The sequence below is a fragment of the Cetorhinus maximus genome, chromosome 13, assembly GCF_964194155.1.
Source record: "Cetorhinus maximus chromosome 13, sCetMax3.hap1.1, whole genome shotgun sequence".
Taxonomy (NCBI): domain Eukaryota; kingdom Metazoa; phylum Chordata; class Chondrichthyes; order Lamniformes; family Cetorhinidae; genus Cetorhinus; species Cetorhinus maximus.
This window is the reverse complement of record NC_135891.1, coordinates 114,106,766-114,127,547: the sequence shown is the minus strand read 5'-3', so window position 1 is coordinate 114,127,547 and position 20,782 is coordinate 114,106,766. Positions and strand designations below refer to the sequence as shown.

General features: G+C 40.2%; 1 protein-coding gene across 2 annotated transcripts in view; it reads right to left on the bottom strand.

Annotated features, from left to right (window-relative positions):
• The window catches only part of LOC144688972 (small glutamine-rich tetratricopeptide repeat-containing protein alpha-like), a 38,666-nt gene that overhangs the window by 4,978 nt on the left and 12,906 nt on the right, over nt 1-20,782 (bottom strand). Inside the window, exons 2-11 of one of the 2 annotated variants that reach the window (XM_078556046.1) lie at nt 18,047-18,186; nt 17,275-17,378; nt 15,464-15,548; nt 14,160-14,259; nt 12,839-12,943; nt 9,083-9,221; nt 4,889-4,951; nt 3,947-3,984; nt 3,757-3,852; nt 1,494-1,633 (exon numbers count right to left, since the gene is read on the bottom strand). In XM_078556046.1, coding sequence (XP_078412172.1) covers nt 1,522-1,633; nt 3,757-3,852; nt 3,947-3,984; nt 4,889-4,951; nt 9,083-9,221; nt 12,839-12,943; nt 14,160-14,259; nt 15,464-15,548; nt 17,275-17,378; nt 18,047-18,146 — 942 coding nt within the window. In that variant the 5' untranslated portion in view covers nt 18,147-18,186 and the 3' untranslated portion in view covers nt 1,494-1,521. The remainder of the gene's footprint in view (nt 1-1,493; nt 1,634-3,756; nt 3,853-3,946; nt 3,985-4,888; nt 4,952-9,082; nt 9,222-12,838; nt 12,944-14,159; nt 14,260-15,463; nt 15,549-17,274; nt 17,379-18,046; nt 18,187-20,782) is intronic. The other variant, XM_078556047.1, reaches the window with a different exon arrangement.

Genomic DNA, 20,782 nt, shown 5'->3' with positions numbered 1-20,782 from the left:
CTTAGTTTTTGCCGTTAAGTTATCTTTAACTTCCCTGCTTAGCCATGGATGCTTTTTCAACCTCTTGCCATCTTTCTTCCTTACTTGGGAGGAATTGATTATCGCCTTAAATATCTGCCACTGTTCATCAACTGTCCTACCTTGTAGTCTTCCTGCCCAAGTCACCCCTCACTCTTCTAAACTCCAGTGGAAACAAGCCTGGTCTGTCCAACCTATTCTCATAAGACAATCTGCTCAGTCCAGGTATGAATCTAGTAAACCTTTTCTGAACCACCTCCAAGGCATTCACATCCTTCCTTAAATAAGAGACCAAAACTGCACACAGCATTCGAGATATGGTCTCACTAATGCCATGTATAACTGAAGCATAACATCCTCACTTTTGTGTTCAATTCCTTTCGCAATAAAGGATAGCATTCCATTAGTCTTAATTACTTACTGTACCTGCATACTAACTTTTTGACTCGTACTAGAACACCTAGGTCCCTCTGCACCTCAGAATTCTGCAGTCGCTCCCTGTTTAACTAATACTCTGCTTTTTTATTCTTGCTGCCAAAGTGAACAACTTCACATTTTCCCACATTATACTCCATTTGCCAGATTTTTGCCCACTCACTCAGCCAATCTAGATCCATCTACTATTTCATGTCCTCTTCACAACATACTTTCCTGCCTATCTTTGTGTCATGTGCAAATTTAGCTACCATGCCATCCCTCCCCTCATCCAAGTCATTGATATAAATTGTAAAAAGTTCAGGCCCCAGCACAGACCCCTGCAGGATGCCACTCATCACAACCTGCCAATCAGAAAAACAACCATTTATGCAAACAGAGTATGCATTAGGGGTTGCTCTTTTAGGTCAGGGATCAGAATTTTTTTTCCCTTAATGGGTTGTGCAACTTTGGAACTCTATGCTTCAGAAGGCAATGGATGCGGGGTCATTCAATATTTTTAAGGCGGAGGTAGATAGATTCTTGTAATCTAAGTTTATCGGGAGGTAGATGGGAATATGGAGTTTGAACACTAGCAGATCAGCCATGCTCTTATTGAATGGCAGAGCAGGCTTGATGGGAAAAAGAGTTAAGAGGCAACTAAATACTTGGTCAGGGAGATTGTCAGCAGGCTTTTAGAATGCTGAGGGAAGTAGAGGGGCCAAGGATTTATAGAGAGTTCCAGACAGTAGAATTAAGAAACTTCTGCCTTAGTTTGATCTTTGTCTCATCTTAAGTATCTTCTCCTGGTTAAAGCCCTACAACCTCAATGGCTTTTGTACATTTGACTCTCTGCTACCCACAAAGTAGCAAAGCACTTTGCATTCACACCGATTTTGTTGCCAACTGCAAATCAACTAAAAATGTACCTCTAGTAATCGTTTTAATTAAGTGAGAAAAAAAAAATCAATGAAAACTTTGAATCAGGCTTCCTGACTGACAATGCTGTTTTCTCATATCCCTGAAGTTAGCTTCTGTATTTGCCTACATCCCCAACTCACTGTCAAACAGCATTCATGTTGCCTTCTGTTAGGACTGTTCCTCGTTGCTGGCACTAGGGGTTCGGCTCCGGATTTGGCTCCGTAACTGTTCAATTAGCTCTGGATTCTGCTGTTGCATCTGCTGTGCAAACTGCTGTCCTCTGGATTTAAGAAAAAAATAAAGCTAGTCACACTAGAAATGGGGCATGATTTATGTAGACTCCATACCACTCACCTGCTTGAGACAATCTTCCCCCCACTCCCCCAAACACCCTTCCCATTGGATATCTGAAAACAACACTGGCAACAGCTAGGGGCCAAGCAACCTGATACAGTCAATGTCCCATCAATTTCTGTATGACTTGTTCACAGGTTACTACAAGTCCAGAGGCAGTCAACATGCCAGCTTTTGAACTTACGAGCTTATAAAGCATTTGTTGTAACAAGTCCTTAACCCAGTAATCTTGCATGGCAGCCCAATGTACCTGGGGATAGCAAGTCACCCAAATGAGAGTAGATGCCCATCACAGGTACTTACTTTACAGTTCAACACAGTTTTCAGATTAATGACACAGAAGAGTCTACAAGCAGAAGAACAGTTTCCATTTATATAGGATCTTTCATACAGTAAAAATATGTTGTTCTCCCGACATTGGTATTTTCTTGCGAATTGTCCTGATGAGTGCAAGACGAAAAGCTTCGACAAAAAAAGTCTCTTTTTCAGCAATACCCGAGTTCAGTACTACCAAACGACTATTTAATGAAATACAGAAGGGCTGGAAATCAGAGGCCACAGATTTAAAATGATTGGCAAAAGAACAAGAGGTGTTGAGACAATCATTTTTAAAAAGAGAAACACACAGTGAGTTGCTGTGATCTGGGATGTACTGCTTGAAAGGTTGATGGAAGTAGTTTCAATGATAACATTCGAAAGTGAATTGGATAAGTTATTGAAGAAAAAGATTTACAAGGCTTTCAGGAAAGAGAGGGTAGGGGTATTAATTGGATAGCTACAAAAGAGCTGCCACAGGCACAATGGTCCAAAAGGTCTCCTTCTCTGCTGTATCGTTCTACGATTCTAAGTACAGAAGATTAAGGGGTGATCTAATTGATGTGTTTAAGACGATCAAAGGTGTTGATAGGATAGAAAGAAAAAAAACTAATTCCTCTCATGGGATAGTGTAACCTTAGAATTAGAGCTAGGATAGAGGTGAGGTCGGGTAGAGATCTTTTCACACAAAGCAGTTAAAATCTGAAAATTTCAGCCCTCTCCTCCAAAGTTATCCAGCCTAAGTCACTTGATAATAAAAAAACTCTACCTCAGTTTTGAAGTTAAGCAAAGGTATCTTGTATTATGAAATATGGATGGGAAGATAGAGTTAAGATACAGATTAACCATGATCTGACTGAATGGTGGAATAAGCTTGATGGGCTGAATGGCCTACTCCTATTCCTTTATATACAAGATGACCAGTAATCGATGATAGATGTGTCATTTTGTGCTTCACTGAAACATCTTTCAAGATGGAATAATTATGCAGTAACATCCCTTCTTGCTGTCATTACTATCAAAACATTTGCTGTGCTGCTGGTATTAAGCTTACAGAATACTGAAAGGCCTGGATAGAGTGGACGTGGGGAAGATGTTTCTATTAGTAGGAGAGACTAGGACCCGAGGGCACAGCCTCAGAGTAAAGGGAAGACCTTTTAGAACAGAGATGAGGAGTAACCTCTTTAGCCCGAGAGTGGTGAATCTATGGAATTCATTGCCACAGAAGGCTGTGGAGGCCAGGTCATTGAGTGTATTTAAGACCGAGATAGATAGGTTCTTGATTGGTAAGGGGATCAAAGGTTATGGGGAGAAGGCGGGAGAATGGGGTTGAGAAACTTATCAGCCATGATTGAATGGCAGAGCAGTCTCGATGGGCCGAATGGCCTAATTTCTGCTCCTATGTCTTATGGTCCTATGGTCTTATAAGCATTCACTGCTCAGTTTTTGCCTTCTCATCAGGCATCAGATGTCAGGTGCATATGTGTGCATAAAATGGCAATAGACAGGAAGGGGCAGTATGTGTCACCTTTTTAAAGAGCAAGGGTGGAATGGAAGGAGATGAAAGGTGACCAGAAAACCATTGGAATCCTTCAAGGATAGAAATAAAAGCAGCAAGTGGAATTTAGTTGTGTGCAGAGAGGTGGACAGTTGACCTTTGGTTGCAAGCCTATTACGAAAGATTTGTTTGGCTTGTAATAAAGGCAGAAGGGCAAGAATGTAAAGCAAACTCACGCTTGGATGAGGCCTGCAATATCATTGGCTCCTGTCCCAGGTCCTGCTCCCCCAGCTCCTACTGGACCATAGGACCCAGACATCATTCCAGACATTCTGTCCAACGGAATTGCAAATAAATCATTCAATTAATACAAAAAGCTCAGAATTAACTGTAACTAAGAGACAAACCATTGAAAGAGAAACTTACAATTGTTGTACTTGTGAATTCTGCATTAGATTTGATGCCTAGAAGAGGAAATCATTGAGAAATCACTTAGGTCAACTAAAACTATTTCTTGTACGTTTGGTGTTTTTTTTGCACAATTAAATAACTTCTTTTGCAGATCAAAGTTTCTTTTAAGCATTCAAAAATAGAAAATATTGCATATTACAAAATGCAAATGACATTCAAAGTAAAGAGCTTTTTACTTGGTATGATGCCCTCCTACTTGTAGGGCTGGTCTTCCAACCAAATTTGGAGAAGTTTAGAGTGCTGAGTCTGCTTCCTTGTTACATTGCTGAGATGATCTATTGTTACTAGGCTATACTGGCTACCAATGCATTGTTGGAACAAATATGCTCAAGTCAATATGCTTGATGTTGGCAATACATTTGTCACCATGATCTACCCCCATCACCCATCAACTTGTGTATATCTGTACTTCACCCTATTGTGATTCGGCACAAGTACTCTACCTCAGATGCAACCCAACATTGGAAGGAAAAAATGGAATCAAATGGTGACAGCATCAGAAAATACAAGTGTACACTGGTAGGAAGATTGCACACTTGCACCAGACGGGAATCCTAGTGACAACATTTTCCATCAGCAGCTCCCACCAAGGATTGTAGGAGGAATACCATGAATGGAATGATCCCTCTGTGAGACTAGCAAATAATCAGGCAGATTGTCCATCTCAGCCAAACAGAAAACAGCTGACCGCAAAGCAGTAGTGGGATATATTCAGAATTTCTTCACCTAGCAGGGGAAGGTTATTTGGGGGAATGGGGGTGGGGGGTGGGGGGTGGTGGTGGTGGAGGAGGAGGAGGAAAGAGGGTGAAAGTGGTCTTGTAGGGGCAACTGATTGGGAAAATAAACATAAAACCATAAAAATAAAGTAAAAAAAAAGAGACCAAGCAGCAAAATTACCATATTCATGAAGCCTGGGTTATTCAGTAAACTTGCCAGATCGAACCCACCGCTGCCTCCTGTCTGGGGGAAGAAGAACAAATACTCTTGTGAGCTAAAGCGAGAGGTCATGTTTTTGTGTGGAACAGGGAAGGAGGACCGACATGAAGTCGAGGACACATGCACTCTGGAAAACAATTCCACTCAACTGTATGACGAAACCATGTCCCAGTCAGCTGCTAAGCTTGAAATGCAACAGTGAACTATTCTCTGCTCACAAATAGAACCATCCCATTTTGGATAGAAAAAAAAGTTCTAACTCCTGTTCAACAAGTTACAAGATACTTGATTGCATCTACTCCCTGCAAATGTTTCCTTATTCTCCCTCTGCCTTCCTGTTGCTCCCAGCTAAAAGAACACCAAGTATAAAACTCGTCTTCATCAAAAAATAGGAGCTGCAAACAATGTTCCCTTTAAGCTGGCTTGCGGAGCAACCAAATACAGGTTGGACCCATTAAGTTACTGTGCATCCACTGACAGACGAAAAAAATTTAAAGACCTGAAATGAATAGGCCACACATGACAAGAGAAAATTAGAGGCGAAGTTGGTTGCAAAGTAGCGTGCACAAAATAGCACTGTCCATACTGGAATGACAGAAAAGGGCTGACTCCTCTTCCACTACACTTGCACAGATTTCAGGATTCATTCCACTATTGAACAACAGCTTGCATTCATATAACTTTCAAAGAGAAAACACTCAAAGCATGTTTGGAAGGGGTAAGGGAAAAGGACAACAAGATAGATAAAAAAGTGATAAAAGGATCAGGAGAGGTGACCTAAGGCTTCAAAACAAGATTGGTTTTAAGTTGAAAGAGATGTGGAGAGTTTTATCGAGAATGTTCCAGAGGGTATAGCCTAGGAGAGTAACTCTACCATGAATGGTTGTCAAAAATGACCAGTCGTTCAATAATAGCCTAACTCCAATACGAACATTCAGTCCCTTGAGCTTGTTCTGCCATTTGATAAGATCGTGGCTGATCTGATTGTGACCTCAACTCCAAATTCCGCCTACTGCAACCCCCACCCCCCCCCCCCCCTCCCCCGGATACCTTTGACTCCCTTGTTAGTCCATAATTTATCTACCTCTGCCTTAAAAATATTCATTGACCCTGCCTCCACCACTCTCTGGAGAAGAGAATTCCTAAGTCACTCATCCCTCAAAAACATTTTTTCTCATCTCTGTCTTAAATGGGAGATGTCTTATTTTTAAAGCGCCCCCTAGTTCTAGCCTCTCCCACAAGGGGAAGCATCCTTTCAGCATTCACCCTCTCAAGCCCTCTCAGGATCTTATATGTCTCAATAAGATCACCTTTTATTCTTCTAAACTCCAATGGATACAGGTCCAGCCTGTCCAACCTTTTCCAATAAGATAACCACTCCCCCTCCATCCCTGGTATCTGTCGAGTGAACCTTCTCTGAACTGCTTCTAAGGCATTTATATCCTTTCTTAAGTAAGGGGTCCAAAACTGTACACAGTACTCGAGATGTGGTCTCACCAATGCCCTGTACAACTGTAACAAAACATACCTATTTTTATATCCCATTCCCCTTGCTATAAACGGCAATATTCAATTTGCCTTCCTAATCACCGGCTGTACCCACATACAAAATTTTCTTGATTCCTGTACCAGGACACCCAGATCCGCCTGTACAAGTTCTGTAGTCTCTTTCCATTTAAATATACGCTGCTCTTCTATTCTTCCTGCCAAAGTGGACAAATTCACATTTTCCCACATTATGCTCCACCTGCCAAGTTTTTTCGCACTCACTTAACCTATTTATGTCCCTTTGCAGACTCCTTGCGTCCTCTTCGCAACTTACTTTCCTATCCACCTTGTGGCATCAGCAAATTTAGCAACCATTCCTTTGGTCCCTTCATCCAAGTCATTGATATAAATTATAAATAGTTGAGGCCCCAGCACCGATCACTGTGGCACTCCATTCGTCACATCTTGCCAACCCGAAAAAGACCTGTTTATCCCTACTCTCTGCTTCCTGTTAACTAACCAATCTTCTATCAATGATAATATGTTACCCCCTACACCATGAGCTATTTTTGTGTAGTAACCTTTGATGTGGCACCTTGTCAATGCCTTCTGGAAATCTAAGTATAGCACATCCAAAGGTTCCCCTTTATCCACATTTCTTGTTACTCCCTCAAAGAATTCTAATAAATTAGTCAAACATGATTTCCCTTTCACAAAACCATGTTGATTCTGCTTGATTACATTGAGATGTCTTATATGTCCTACTATAACCTCCTTAATAATAGATTGCCAGCAATTTCCCTATGATAGATGTTGTTAACTGGCCTGTAGTTTCTTGCTTTCTGTCTCCTTCCTTTCTTGAAAGAGGAGTCACATTCACTATTTTACAATCTGATGAGATCTTTCCAGAATCTAGGGAATTTTGGAAAATTAAAACTAATGCATCATAATATGACCAGGCTAATCAAAGTTGCTCAGATCCCTACTGGCATCCACAAAATTTTGAAATAATTGTGAAAAGTTGGTGTTATTTAATAGTTTGCACGTTGTGTGTAGATTTTATGTACATTGAAAAGAATTATACGGAATCCACAATTCAGGATACAGGCCATTTAGCACAATTAGTCTATGCCAGTGTTTATGCTCCACAGGAGCCTTTTCCCACTCTAATTACTTGTTATTCTGTACACATACCCAATATTTCTTTGTCCCTCATGTAAACATTAAGTCTCCCTTAAAAGCATCAATATTCTCTTCTTCAATTACTCCATGTTGTGGCAAGTTCCATTCTTGCCACTCTCGGTTGGAAGAAATTCTTCCTAAATTCTTTATTTGATCTGTTAGTGACAATCTTATATTTATGACCCCTTATCATGGAGTCACCCATAACTGAAGGCAGCTTGTCCAAATCCATCCCATCATTCCCCTTCATGGTTGTAAATCATCACCATCAGGTCTCCTCTTATCCAGAAGAGTGAGCCCCAGCCTGCTTAATCTTTCCTCATAGTGCGGAAAAGATGTACAAGGATGTTTCTGAGAGAATGAAACTTTCTCCAGTCCTTCAATATCCTTTCACTTGTGTGGAGACCATACTTTAAATGTGGTCTAACTAAGATTCTATATAAATTTATTACCTCCCTACTTTTGTCATCTGTTCTTCTAAAAACGAATCCAAGTAAATAATTTGCAATTGCTATGGCCTTATCATCTTGCATTGCTGCTTTTAATTCTTCATGGATCTTTATTTGTATATTTATTTCTTCTACCTCATTTAGTCATCCTACCAAAATCAACCTTCCAGCAGGATAAAATAGGTTCAGATGTGCTGGAATACAGTTCAATAAGTGAAGTTTTCCCTTCAACCACTGAATAATTATGTCCCCTAACAATGTCCTTGCTAAAATTGTCTACCTCAGCACAGACCTGGGAATTTGTTGGTTACTCAACACCATAGTGGACGTATGATTTTTCTGCTGAGTCAGTTTGAAATATTTTGCTTTTAAATTTGTCACGAAGACCAGCTCTACTTAATTTCCATTCCTCTGCATGCAGCAAGCAAAGCACGTAATACTGAGGTGGTCAACCTTCTAAAATTCCTTTGCAAATTCTAAATCATGCACATGATCATACAGCATTTACAAAGCGTATTTCTGAATAATTCTAACAGCTATTTCTAAAAAAGAGACACATAAAACTGTGTTGTACACTAAAAGGGGTAGAATGTTTGTTCTACAATGCCAGCTGGAAGAACTCTGTCCTAGAGTCAGGTGGCTCCCAGGCCTATCTGGAACTGACATTTCAATCTACAACCTCGCTCTGGACAGTTTCTCTTCAGTGGCTTGCAGCAAGGACCCATTTCTTTATCTGGGTACCCTATTCAGGAACTTATATGACATTTAGATTTGACTTCTAATAAAATATCAATGATTAAAAAGTCAGAAAAATTGAGAATATAGAACAGAGGAATACTTGGGCTTGAAAGCACCCTCTCTTCCTTTACTCCCCTCATTTCACAGAACTGCTGAAATAAAACTGTACTCATGTTACTGTAGGCCCTTGAAAATTGATTTCAGACGATATCTTGCTTTTGTGCAAACTTAAAATCTTGCATGCTCACAGGATTACACAATAATATGAGCAGATTCGATTTCATTTTTCAGCACTTACTGGACTTGGTGCATCCTTGATCTTCTGTTCTGCTATATTGAGGTTTGCTCTGTAAGATTCGTTTTCAGGATCCAGCTCCAGAGCCTTCTTGTAGTAATTAACTGCCTCGCTATATTTATTTAGACTAGCCAGAGCCAACCTGAAATGAATCAAATCAGTTAACTGTCTTTATTCAGCCAGAAACACAGTCTGTATCCTTAGAATATACAACGCCACTACAGAACAATATAGAAAATATAAAATGTTAAAATTTCAGAATGCCAGGACTTCACAAAAAGTGAAAAAACAACTTCTATTTATATGGCACTTTATCGCACCCAAATTCCTTCACAGCCAATGAATTATTTTTGCAGTTCAATCATAGCAAGGACTGACAAGCAGCCAGTGATAAAAAAAAGCAGGTTAATGGGCCATTAGTTGAGGAAAAACATTCGCCAGGACATTGGAAAAATTGCATCATGGAATCTTTTGTTTCTATTTAAACAGGCAGATGGACCTTGGTTTAAGGTGCAAAAGATGACAGATTTCAGATGCTCTTTTAGCACTGCAATGAAGTCCCACACCAGGAATTAAGCAACAATTCCTTGGTGAATATTGTCCCAAATAAGCCAAGGTGACATCTGTACCTCATATGCTCTGCGGCAGCCTGATAGACATCAATGACAAACAGTATATTTAAACACGCTAGAAGAGTCAAATATACTTTTATCCTTCACAGTTTTGCAACTGGGATCAATTGACCATGACAGCCTCTGTGGTTCCGCAGACAGCAAGTGTTGAAGTAGAAGCTATTATTCTTAGCTTGGAATCTTTTTTCTCTTTCATGCGGAGTCTAACATCTCTACTGAAATGGGTAAGTCTCTACGAGGAGCCAAAGCAGAGGTAGGGGGGATGTGGGGTACAAACCAGGGTACCCTTGCCCATTACAAAAGATATTATATTATGCCAACAGTCTGTAAATATTTCGTTTATTTATTTTGTTGATTACAAATAGAAATGCTGAACTTCGGACCTTTGCTTCATTGCTTTCCCCACCATCTTGAAACCCTTGGTTACTAGTAGAAGCAATAGGATTTTAACCCAGTCCATTGTTGGAACTATCTGGCGGGGGGATACTGTATTAATGCCTACTAATTTCACAGACTAACATTTTCTTCTTTGCTTAATTGAAGATGAAAACGGAGGAACAGCATTTATATAACATCCTTAAATGTTGAAAAATACCCCAACATGCTCCAGAAAAACATAAGGAGCAAAAAAAAGCAGAGTCAAAATCTTAGTTGAAAAGCTGGGTCTTAAGGGGTAGAAGATTAATGGGGATGGGGCAAGTCACATAAGAAAAATAACTTTCAATGAGGTGTTGTAGGTGTTGCAAGTCGGTCAGTGAGGGTAGAGGTGATGGGGAAGGATACAGGCAGCAGAGGTTTGGATGAGCTGAAGTACATTGAGAGTGGAAGATGGAAGGCATGCCGGTAGAGCATTATAATAATCAAATCTGGAGCTGTCAAAGGCATAATGAAGGTTTTGGTGGTGGGTGGGCTGTTAAGGGTGGAGGCAATGTGATGAGAGGTGGAAGTCGTCAGTTTACATGACGGTGAGGAACTGAGATCAGAAACTCAGTAGGGTTACAAACAATCTGCTACCAACCAAGAAATTAACTGAGATGGGGATGAAATTGGTGCAAACGTCGAGGACAATGGTTTTAGTCTTCCAATACTTGTGGGAGACTCCAGAACTAGGGGACACAGCTTAAAAATACGGGGTCTCCCATTTAAGACGGAGATGAGGAGAATTTTTCTTCTCTCCAAGGGTCGTGAGTCTGTGGAACTCTCTTGCCCAGAGAGCGGTAGGTAGGGATATTGAAAGTCTTTAAGGCAGATGTAGATAAATTCTTAACTAACAAGGGAATCAAAGGTTATTGGGGGTAGGTGAAACGTGGAGTTGAGGCCACAATCAGATCAGCGATGATCTTACTGAATGGCAAAGCAAGTTCGAGGGGCCAAATGGCCTACTCCTCCTAATTAATATGTTTGTATAGGACTAAAACATTTTTAATCAGTGCTGACATTTGAGAATAATTATTGTACAGTACAGTGATCCTAAATTTTCTGATTTATGCCACAAAACTAAGCAAAGAATTTTCCTGAGTAATCTGTTATTTGGAACTCTGGGTGATGCTCGTGCGTAAGCATGAGTTTCCCACAGGACCAGGCTCATGACCAGGTGGCAGCAGCAATGACGCCAGAGAACCCAGTGTTTTCTCTTATGCTTAAATTAGCAGGGATGGCCAGATGGTTTTTTTCACACTGACGTGGGTTTGCTCTATCTTCTCCATTATTTCTATTTTCTTGCCACCAACTCCCATACTCTCTATGTGTGTCCAATCTGATTAAAGACTGAAGCACCTTCTAAATTTGGCAATGATTTTCGCAGGGATAGTATCTAAAGATTTAACACGTAACTAGATAAATTAAGAGGCTATAGGATAGGAAGGTAGGTAATAAAGTATTTAATACATGCTAATATTACTACCCACTGGTTTCTGTGTAGGTCTTCCAGCTACCCTTCTGCAATTTTAGCAATCAGAATGAAAGCTGTTAGGGTTGCATTGTCCTCAACCCTTGCACTAACTTCATCCCCATCTTAGTTAATTTCTTGGTTTGAAGCAGATTGTTTGCAACCTTACTAGACTCGGACCTGAGTTTCTGATCTCAGTTCCTCACCATTGTGTAAACTGTCGAATTCCACCTCTGTCATCACCTTGCCTCCACTCTTACCAACCCACTCACCACCAAAACCTTCGTTATGCCTTTGACAGCTCCAGATTTGATTATTACAATGCTCTTCAGGCCTGCCTTCTATCTTCCACTCTCAATATACTTCAGCTCATCAAAACCTCTGCCTTCACTGACCCGACTTGAAACACCTACAACACCTCATTGAAAATTATTTTTCTTATCAGTCTGTAACTTGCCCCATCCCCATAAATCTTCTACTCCTTAAGGTCCAGCTTTTCAACTAAGATTTTGACTCCGCTTTTTTTTGCTCCTTATGTTTTTCTCGAGCATGTCGGGGTATTTTTCAACATTTAAGGATGCTTTTTAAATGCTCCTCCTTTTTCATCTTCAATTAAGCAAAGAAGAAAATGTTAGTCTGTGAAATTTAGTAGGCATTAATACAGTATCCTCCAGATAGCTCCAGCAATGGACTGGGTTAAAATCCTATTGCTTCTACTAGTAACTAAGGGGTTTAAGCAGAAACATCCTTTCAGAATCTACCCTGTCAAGCCCCTTTAGGATCCTCTACGTTTCAACAAGATCACCTCTCATTCTTCTAAACTCCAATGGATACAGGCCCATAGCTACAGGTGCTACGCATTCTAAACAACATCTCCAAAGGCTTAACTAGTTAAGGCAGTGAACAAATATACAGACCAGGTTTCATCCATGGCCTGTGCCAATTTAGTTGATATTAATTACTTTGGCTGTAGAGCCACAACTGCCTTCAGTGTCCTGGATTAGTGAAGGGAAAGTCCAAGATTCCCTGTTGCTTTGCCAGTAATCTCCCGTGAACATGTGGACATGTAGTAAGGATGAGATCAAATTTGCAAGTGATGCCCTCTCATGTTTGACTAGCCTATATTGGCAAATGAAGAGTGTCTACTTGAGTAGAAGGTGCTCAGAATTGTTTTTTCATGAAACTAGCACCTTCAGGAGTGGAGTAGAAGGGAAATATGTTTAAAAAAATTCTATTCACCCCATTCTGCCATAAGCTTTGCTGTAGCTCGGGTCAAAAGCTATTGCTTTTTCACAATCTTGCACTGCTCCGGTATAGTTTCCTAATTTACTCAATGCCGCTGCCCTGCAAAAGAACACAAAACGATGATTAGTAAAACCAGATCAGTTTACATCCAATACAGCTTGGAAAATTGTAGTATTGGAATTTGCTGTAATAAAGCAGGTTAGAGACAACTGAACCATCTTATACTCATGCAGCTAGAAAAACTATGGTTGCTCAGCCATTACAGTTCTAGATGCTGCAGCCTTCATACATCTCAATCTAATTGCAAGCTTGACTTTCTATTTTACTGGTTTCCCTTTCTTATAATTAGCCATCTGCTAACTGTTTTCAGAAGATCTTCTTACCGCTAATCTGCACCTCAGGCCTGAATATCAAAACTATTTCCTGCTATTTTTCATGTTCAACATTCAAAAGATACATATGGATGAGGAAGGCATTCAAAACCAACCCAATTAATCCATCCAGTTGCTCCATCACAGCATGCAACAGCTTCTGAAATAATTCCAAGGTTTTTGTTTTATTACCCTATGTGGAAGTCCATGGCATAGAACGCAACAGGGCAGGAAGAGGGCATTTGGCCCAACGAATCTGTGCCAGCTCTTTGGTATGGCCATCCAATAGTCCCACCGTGCTGATCTTTTCCCATAGTCCTGTAAACCTTTCCCCTTCTAATATTTATCCAATCCTCTTCTCAATGTTGTTATTGAATCTGCTTCCACAATCCCTTCAGATCACAACTCAATGTATAAAATGATCAGTCTGCATGTGAAGGACTCCCTGACTCCTTTCCTAAGTGTAAATTGGCTGTCATGTTTGCCTACATAATATGAATGTAGTTCAAATGTAAAGAAATAACTGAAGAGCTGTGGGATGCCAGAGGACGTAACACGGTGGTGATTTTGAATGGAAGTTCTTTCCCATCTCAGAGTGGTTTGTGCAGAATCCCAGCGGACTGTTATAATAACAAGCAAGCATTTTGCCACTGTAGCCCTTGATTTAATTCCCAATTTCCTCAGACTGTGTCCAAACAAAGTGGAAAATTTGGTTACATGGAAGCTGTAGTTATGACTGTTCTTGACTGGTTGGCAAATAGTACCAGAAAGTCAAAGGTTGTGGGGCAAAATAACAAATGTCACCCAATGTGCTCATTGCTCACTCTTGAAGTAACCTTTCTGCTAAAGAGCACAGCTCACATAAAAGGTTCCATATACAATTGGAATGCATATCCAAAAGGTTGACACAGAATTGAAGGAAATAAAACTAGTATCCATTGTACCTGTTGCAATAATAAACTGCATTGCTCGGATTCAATTCAATGGCTTTTGTGTAGTAATCCACAGCACATTGGTAATTTTCTTCTTTCATTTGTTCATTTCCTAAATGATGAAAAGAAAATCAGAATCAATTACATGTATCCTAAGGAAGCCCAGCTATCCTTTGTGACCCAAGTTGTAACCAAAGAAACAGTTTTTAAGGTTTTGAGCACACTTCTAAACGTGAGCCCACTGTCTTTTCCAAACTGTTTTAATACTCTGCACCCCCTCCTCCTTTTCATACAGCTTGTAATTCCCAACTTTCAGTTATTCAAAGCTTCAGAACATTTTGAATAATTGGGAATGGCTCCAACATTATTTTTCAATGTGTAACCATGTGAACATTAACACTGAAAATTCAGATAAAAAGAAAAATAGTTGAGTGAGGGTGATTAAAGTAAATATCAAATGGTCATAAACCATAAGGGCAAAGCTGAGATTGCAGGTTGTCTATGGCCAAAGATGAAAAAGCTTTCTTTCAAGTACTTTTACTTACACAAGATTCAACAATTCAGCAGGGTCTCACATTGAGGTTCTGACATAGTCCTGTTCAAGAACTGGAAGCAGCAAACTTATTACAGAATCATACAGCATAGAAAGAGGCCATTCAGCCCATTCTGCCTGTACCAGTTCTGTGGTACCCAATTAATCTCACTTTCCTGATCTTTCCCTACTGCCCTGCAATATTTTTTCTGAACCTTCATATTAAAACAGTTGCTGCATGCAGTATTTTTTGTTAATTGAAAAGAGATTTACAACTAAGATTGTGTGGGCTGATAAGTCACAACTCTGCTGACTGCTAGCCGTGGAGTGAAAATTTTAACCCGCCAATCTAGCAAATTTACTAGCCCAAACACTAAAAGGTGTACTACCTCAGCAAAAATCTTTGCAAAAGTTCTTGGCAAGAAGCCATTGTTTAATCTAGTAAATAAATTAGGCTACATGGTAGACCATTTAGGACTGAGATAAGGAGAAACTTCTTCACTCAGAGGGTGCTGAACCTATGGAATGCTCTACCACAGAAGGCTGTGGGGGCCAAGTCACTGATTATATTTAAGAATGAAATAGATAGATTTCTGGACTCTAAAGGAATCAAGGGGTATGGGTACAGTGTTGAGAAAGGGGATCAGCCATGATCATATTGAATGGCGGAGCAGGCTCAAAGGGCCGAATGACCTACTCCTGGTTCTATTTTCTATGTTTCTATGGGGCGATGAAATAAACACACACAGTATAATAAATATTAGCTGAATGCAATCATTTTTACCGTCAGTTTTCAGCTGCTCAGCTTTTGAGATATCTTCACCAGTTGGAGAAGTAGGCACAGAGTCCACAGTCACATTCGGTATCTCCTGCAAACAAACATGGGAAAAAGTGTCGCACATCTCAAAATTCAGCCTCAATATCAGAGAGCAATGAATCTTAAACATGTTTTTCTAGGATGAAGTGACTTCGGTAGTATTTCATAAATGACAGATGGATACACACAAATTTTAGCCTAGCACAATGCAATTTTGATGTAGGGTCTGCTAATATGCTGGAGGAAACCTAAGTTTTATTCAAGCACTGCTACACTTTCAATTTAACATGGTTGAATAGAAGGGCATCCAATCAGGAAATAAACACAGAAACATGTGTTTTATTTGGTTTCAGTTAAGCTCTATTTCTGATGCATTTAGCTCATGGATCACACCAGTTACGCAATCACTTGGAAGTCACAACAGCAAAGATAAACGTGAATAAAACAAAAGCTTATGACTGGACATGGAGGGGAGAAATGGAGGGAATAGTGCAAAATTAGAATATTGTTTATTATTAAAAGGTCATCCAACTGCAATAATTAGTGTTTAAGAGAGAGTTGTACCATGTTAATTAAATGACTAATACTTTAAAACATAGTATGATGCACAGCTATTAATTCTGAAAGGTCAAAACTGCCAACGAAGTAAATTGGTTAAATGACTAAGGATATGTTTGAAAGCATGCTTTATCCTCCAATTTTTGCCTTCCTCTTCTGCTTTTGTAGCCATGCGGCTATAATTGCACCGGCAGCAAGTGGCGCTGGACACAAAGATTTTACATTACCCAAAACAAAACTGGACATTATCTGACTGCCCCAACTCCCTGATGGATCAAAAACAGGAACACACCGATTATTTTCCCTCTAACTCAGAGGCATGCTGAAGACTGCTATAGCATGCTTACAGCCAACTTAGTCCAGGCCACCTAATAGTATAGAGCAGGACTTTCCTAGTGTACATGGCTCAGTCAGATGCTGTTGTTGTCAAATTTAACAACCTCCAAACAATTTTTGTCAGCAACATAGTACTTGTATACCCAATCTCCTACATTAGGGAGTGCTGAGTCTGTACACAGTACTAGATTTCAGTTAGACCATAAGACGTAGGAGCAGAAATTAGGCCATTCGGCCCATCGAGTCTGCTCCGCCATTCAATCATGGCTGATAAGTTTCTCAACCCCATTCTCCCGCCTTCTCCCCGTAACCTTTGATCCCCTTACCAATCAAGAACCTATCTATCTCGGTCTTAAATACACTCAATGACCTGGCCTCCACAGCCTTCTGTGGCAATGAATTTCATAGATTCACCACTCTCTGGCTAAAGGAGTTTCTCCTCATCTCTGTTCTAAAAGGTCTTCCCTTTACTCTGAGGCTGTGCCCTCGGGTCCTAGTCTCTCCTACTAATGGAAACATCTTCCCCACGTCCACTCTATCCAGGCCTTTCAGTATTCTGTAAGTTTCAATCAGATCCCCCCTCATCCTTCTAAACTCAATCGAGTATAGACCCAGAGTCCTCAAACGTTCCTCATATGTTAAGCCTTTCATTCCTGGGATCGTTCTCGTGAACCTCCTCTGGACCCTCTCCAGGGCCAGATTTTGATCCTATAGTGATGAGAGATCAACTTGTCACCTGCCAAAATGATGTGGAGTAGAGACATGGATGGATATTTTGAAAAAAGAAAAGTTTTTTTTGGAATGAAAGCCCACATAACCAAAGAAGTAAATATCAATTTAGGAAAGTCGTGCACTCAAATTTGTCTCTCAAATTCAACTCTTACCTCACCAACAGCAGCTGTGAAAATCTCTGGGAGTGTCCGAGATACAGCAAGATCCTCATTATCGATGGAGATGCCAAAAGCTGTCTCCAAACACTGGACTGCAACTGGGGACAAGATCACAGACCACCATTTAAAATACAATCATTGATTAACTTAGCATTTTAGTCCACTGAATTTTTTCCACTTCAAACCAAAACTTGATCTTTCAGAAAATCTCACATTTTCTGCCAAGTTACTCTTAATTTTTTTTGGTACTGAACTGTTTTAAATTTGTTAATGTCTGGGTTGTCATATCTTGTATTTAAATACAAGTTAATTTTCTTAATTTTGCAGACTGCTTTAGAAATTGCTTTCTTCCCCATTTTCAGGTCTATTATATTTCAGCTCCACGTCCCCATGTTATTACTTATTTAGAAACCCAATTTTAGTTCTTCACCAATGCTGGTCCAAAAAGAAACAGCACCCAATAGCAGTTGCAAGTCAGGTTACTTATGCATCAGCTTATTTTCTGCCTCTGCATATGGGGAGACCACCTCTATTCAATGCTTCTCTCAGTGCAAGACAATGCATGGGAGCTACCCTATTGATACATCAGTACACGCTCCACCTCTCACTGGAATAATGGAATGGACTTTTTCTGATCCTAAACAATCACACACAAAGATTTTTCAAAAAAAGAAGTTCTCTGGTGTTGAGCTATAGTGTTCAATTTTAACTCCATCTCAGTTTATAATTCTCACCATCCTTCCCCCACCAAATATTTGTCACTCACCCTCTAAGCTCTCCTGAGCATCTGAAGTCAGATTCCCAGACTGGAGCTGGTCACGTAAAAACTGAATGATGGAATATGCGAGCCGTTTATTGTCCGTCATTATTGGGTTTCTAAGCTAAGTTTAAGGTCAGCACAAAGCACTAAAAACAAAAAGAAAGCACAAATGCATCAATTACTCAAGTCACTCATGGGTTTCAGAGCCTTACATGTTGAGTTAATTTGCACAATTGTTATAAGATATAAGATTCATCCTCAAAAGGAATTAAAGCAAACATCTTTCCTATAACACAATCCCACACTCAGGTGATTTTGACAATTAAATAAACAGCAATCTCTGGTTTGCATTGCACCTTATACTGTTAGAAGGTGTTAGTTTCAAGGATTCTGAACCAGTATGCAGGAGAAATAAAGAAAAAAACTCAAGCGATGGAAATCTGAAATTAAAACAGAAATGATTAGAAATGCACAACAGATACTCCAAACACCAATGTGGTTAATGAACTGAATAACCTGTCAACTGCTCAGAGAAGCAGAAATGGCTTAAATCATTTAAAACATCACAGTGAGGCAAAGAAGACTTAAAAGAAACAGTAAAAGCTGGAAACACATGGCAAGGTCAACCAGCTCCAAAATGAGAGAAAAAGAAAAAGGCTGACAACTTGCATTTATATTGCGCCTTTAATATAGAATAATGTCCCACAGTGTTTAAGAGGCCACACCTACTACTTTCTAGCTGTGTAAAGAAGGGACTATTAGGAGGGGGCAACCAAAAACTTGGAAGAATGACTGGGTTTTAAGGAGGTGACAGGGAGGTTGGAGGTGGTGTTAGGGATGGAATTCCAGAATACAAGAAAGAAAAGACTTGTATTTATATAGCATCTTTCACAACATCAGGACATCTCAAATGTGGTACAGCCACTGAAATACAATTAAATTGCAGTCACTATTATAATGTAAGAAAACCAGGATCACACAAACAGCAACAAAATAATGACAAGATCATTTTTTAAAAATGATGTTGGTTGAGGGTTAAACTTGGCTAGGGCACCAGACTCTGAGGTCCAGCAAGCTGAAGCTATGGCCACCAATGGCATGAGACTTGAAATGAAATCAAAACAGTAAAAACTAGAAATGAATGGTAGAGGTTGCAATGTGGCGGGGGGGGGGGGTATTATAGGGACAAAAATCAGGGCATGGCATGTAGAGATGCAGAAATGTCTGATAATTTTCAACATGAGGCATTGGCGGCCTATATGCCAACACAAGTCAATGAGGATGAGATGATGAGCAAAACAAAAACAAAAATACCTGGAAAAACTCAGCAGGTCTAGCAGCATCTGTGGAGAGGAGCACAGTTAACGTTGAGTCCGAATGACCCTTCAACAGAACTAAGTAAAAATAGAATAGAGGTGAAATATAAGGTGGGGGGGTGGGACAAGTAGAACTGGATAGACGGCCAGTGATAGGTGGAGATAACCAAAAGATGTCACAGACAAAAGGACAAAGAGGTGTTGAAGGTGCTGATATTATCTGAGGAATGTGCTAATTAAGGGTAGAAAGCAGGACAAGCAAGGTACAGATAGCCCTAGTAGGGGTGGGGTGGGGTGAAGGAATCAAAAAAGGCTAAAAGGTAGAGATAAAACAATAGATGGAAATGCATTTAAAAATAATGGAAGTAGGTGGGAAAAGAAAAATCTATATAAATTATTGGAAAAAAAAAGGGGGGGGGGGTGGAGAATTGGAAAGGGGGTGGGATGGAGGAGAGAGTTCATGATCTAAAACTGTTGAATTCAATGTTCAGTCCGGAAGGCTGTAAAGTGCCTAGTCGGAAGATGAGGTGCTGTTCCTCCAGTTTGCGTTGAGCTTCACTGGAACAATGCAGCGAGCCAAGGATTGGCTTGTACCCAGACCTCCCTGTCGCTTGCCATTTCAACACTCCAACCTGCTCTCATGCCCACATGTCCGTCCTTGGCTTGCTGCATTGTTCCAGTGAAGCTCAACGCAAACTGGAGGAACAGCACCTCATCTTCCGACTAGGCACTTTATAGCCTTCCAGACTGAACATTGAGTTCAACAATTTTAGATCATGAACTCTCTCCTCCATCCCCACCCCCTTTCCAATTCCCCCCCATTTTTTCCAATAATTTATATAGATTTTTCTTTTCCCACCTACTTCCATTATTTTTAAATGTATTTCCATCCATTGTTTTACCTCTACCTTTTAGCTTTTTTTGAATCCTTCACCCCACCCCACCCCCACTAGGGCTATCTGTACCTTGTTTGTCCTGCTTTCTACCCTTAATTAGCACATTCCTCAGATAATATCAGCACCTTCAACACCTCTTTGTCCTTTTGTCTGTGACATCTTTTGGTTATCTCCACCTATCACTGGCCATCTATCCAGCTCTACTTGTCCCACCACCCCCCCCTTAAACTAGCTTATATTTCACCTCTATTCTATTTTTACTTGGTTCTGTTGAAGGGTCATTCGGACTCGAAACGTTAACTGTGCTCCTCTCCACAGATGCTGCTAGACCTGCTGAGTTTTTCCAGGTATTTTTGTTTTTGTTTTGGATTTCCAGCATCCGCAGTTTTTTGCTTTTATCTGAGATAATGAGTAATTCAAACAATGAGATAGAACAGCAGGGTTATTGACCAGCTGATGTATAGAAGATGAGAGGATGGCCAGGAGATCACCAAAATAGCTGAGTTTCAAGGTAACATATGCAAGCAAGA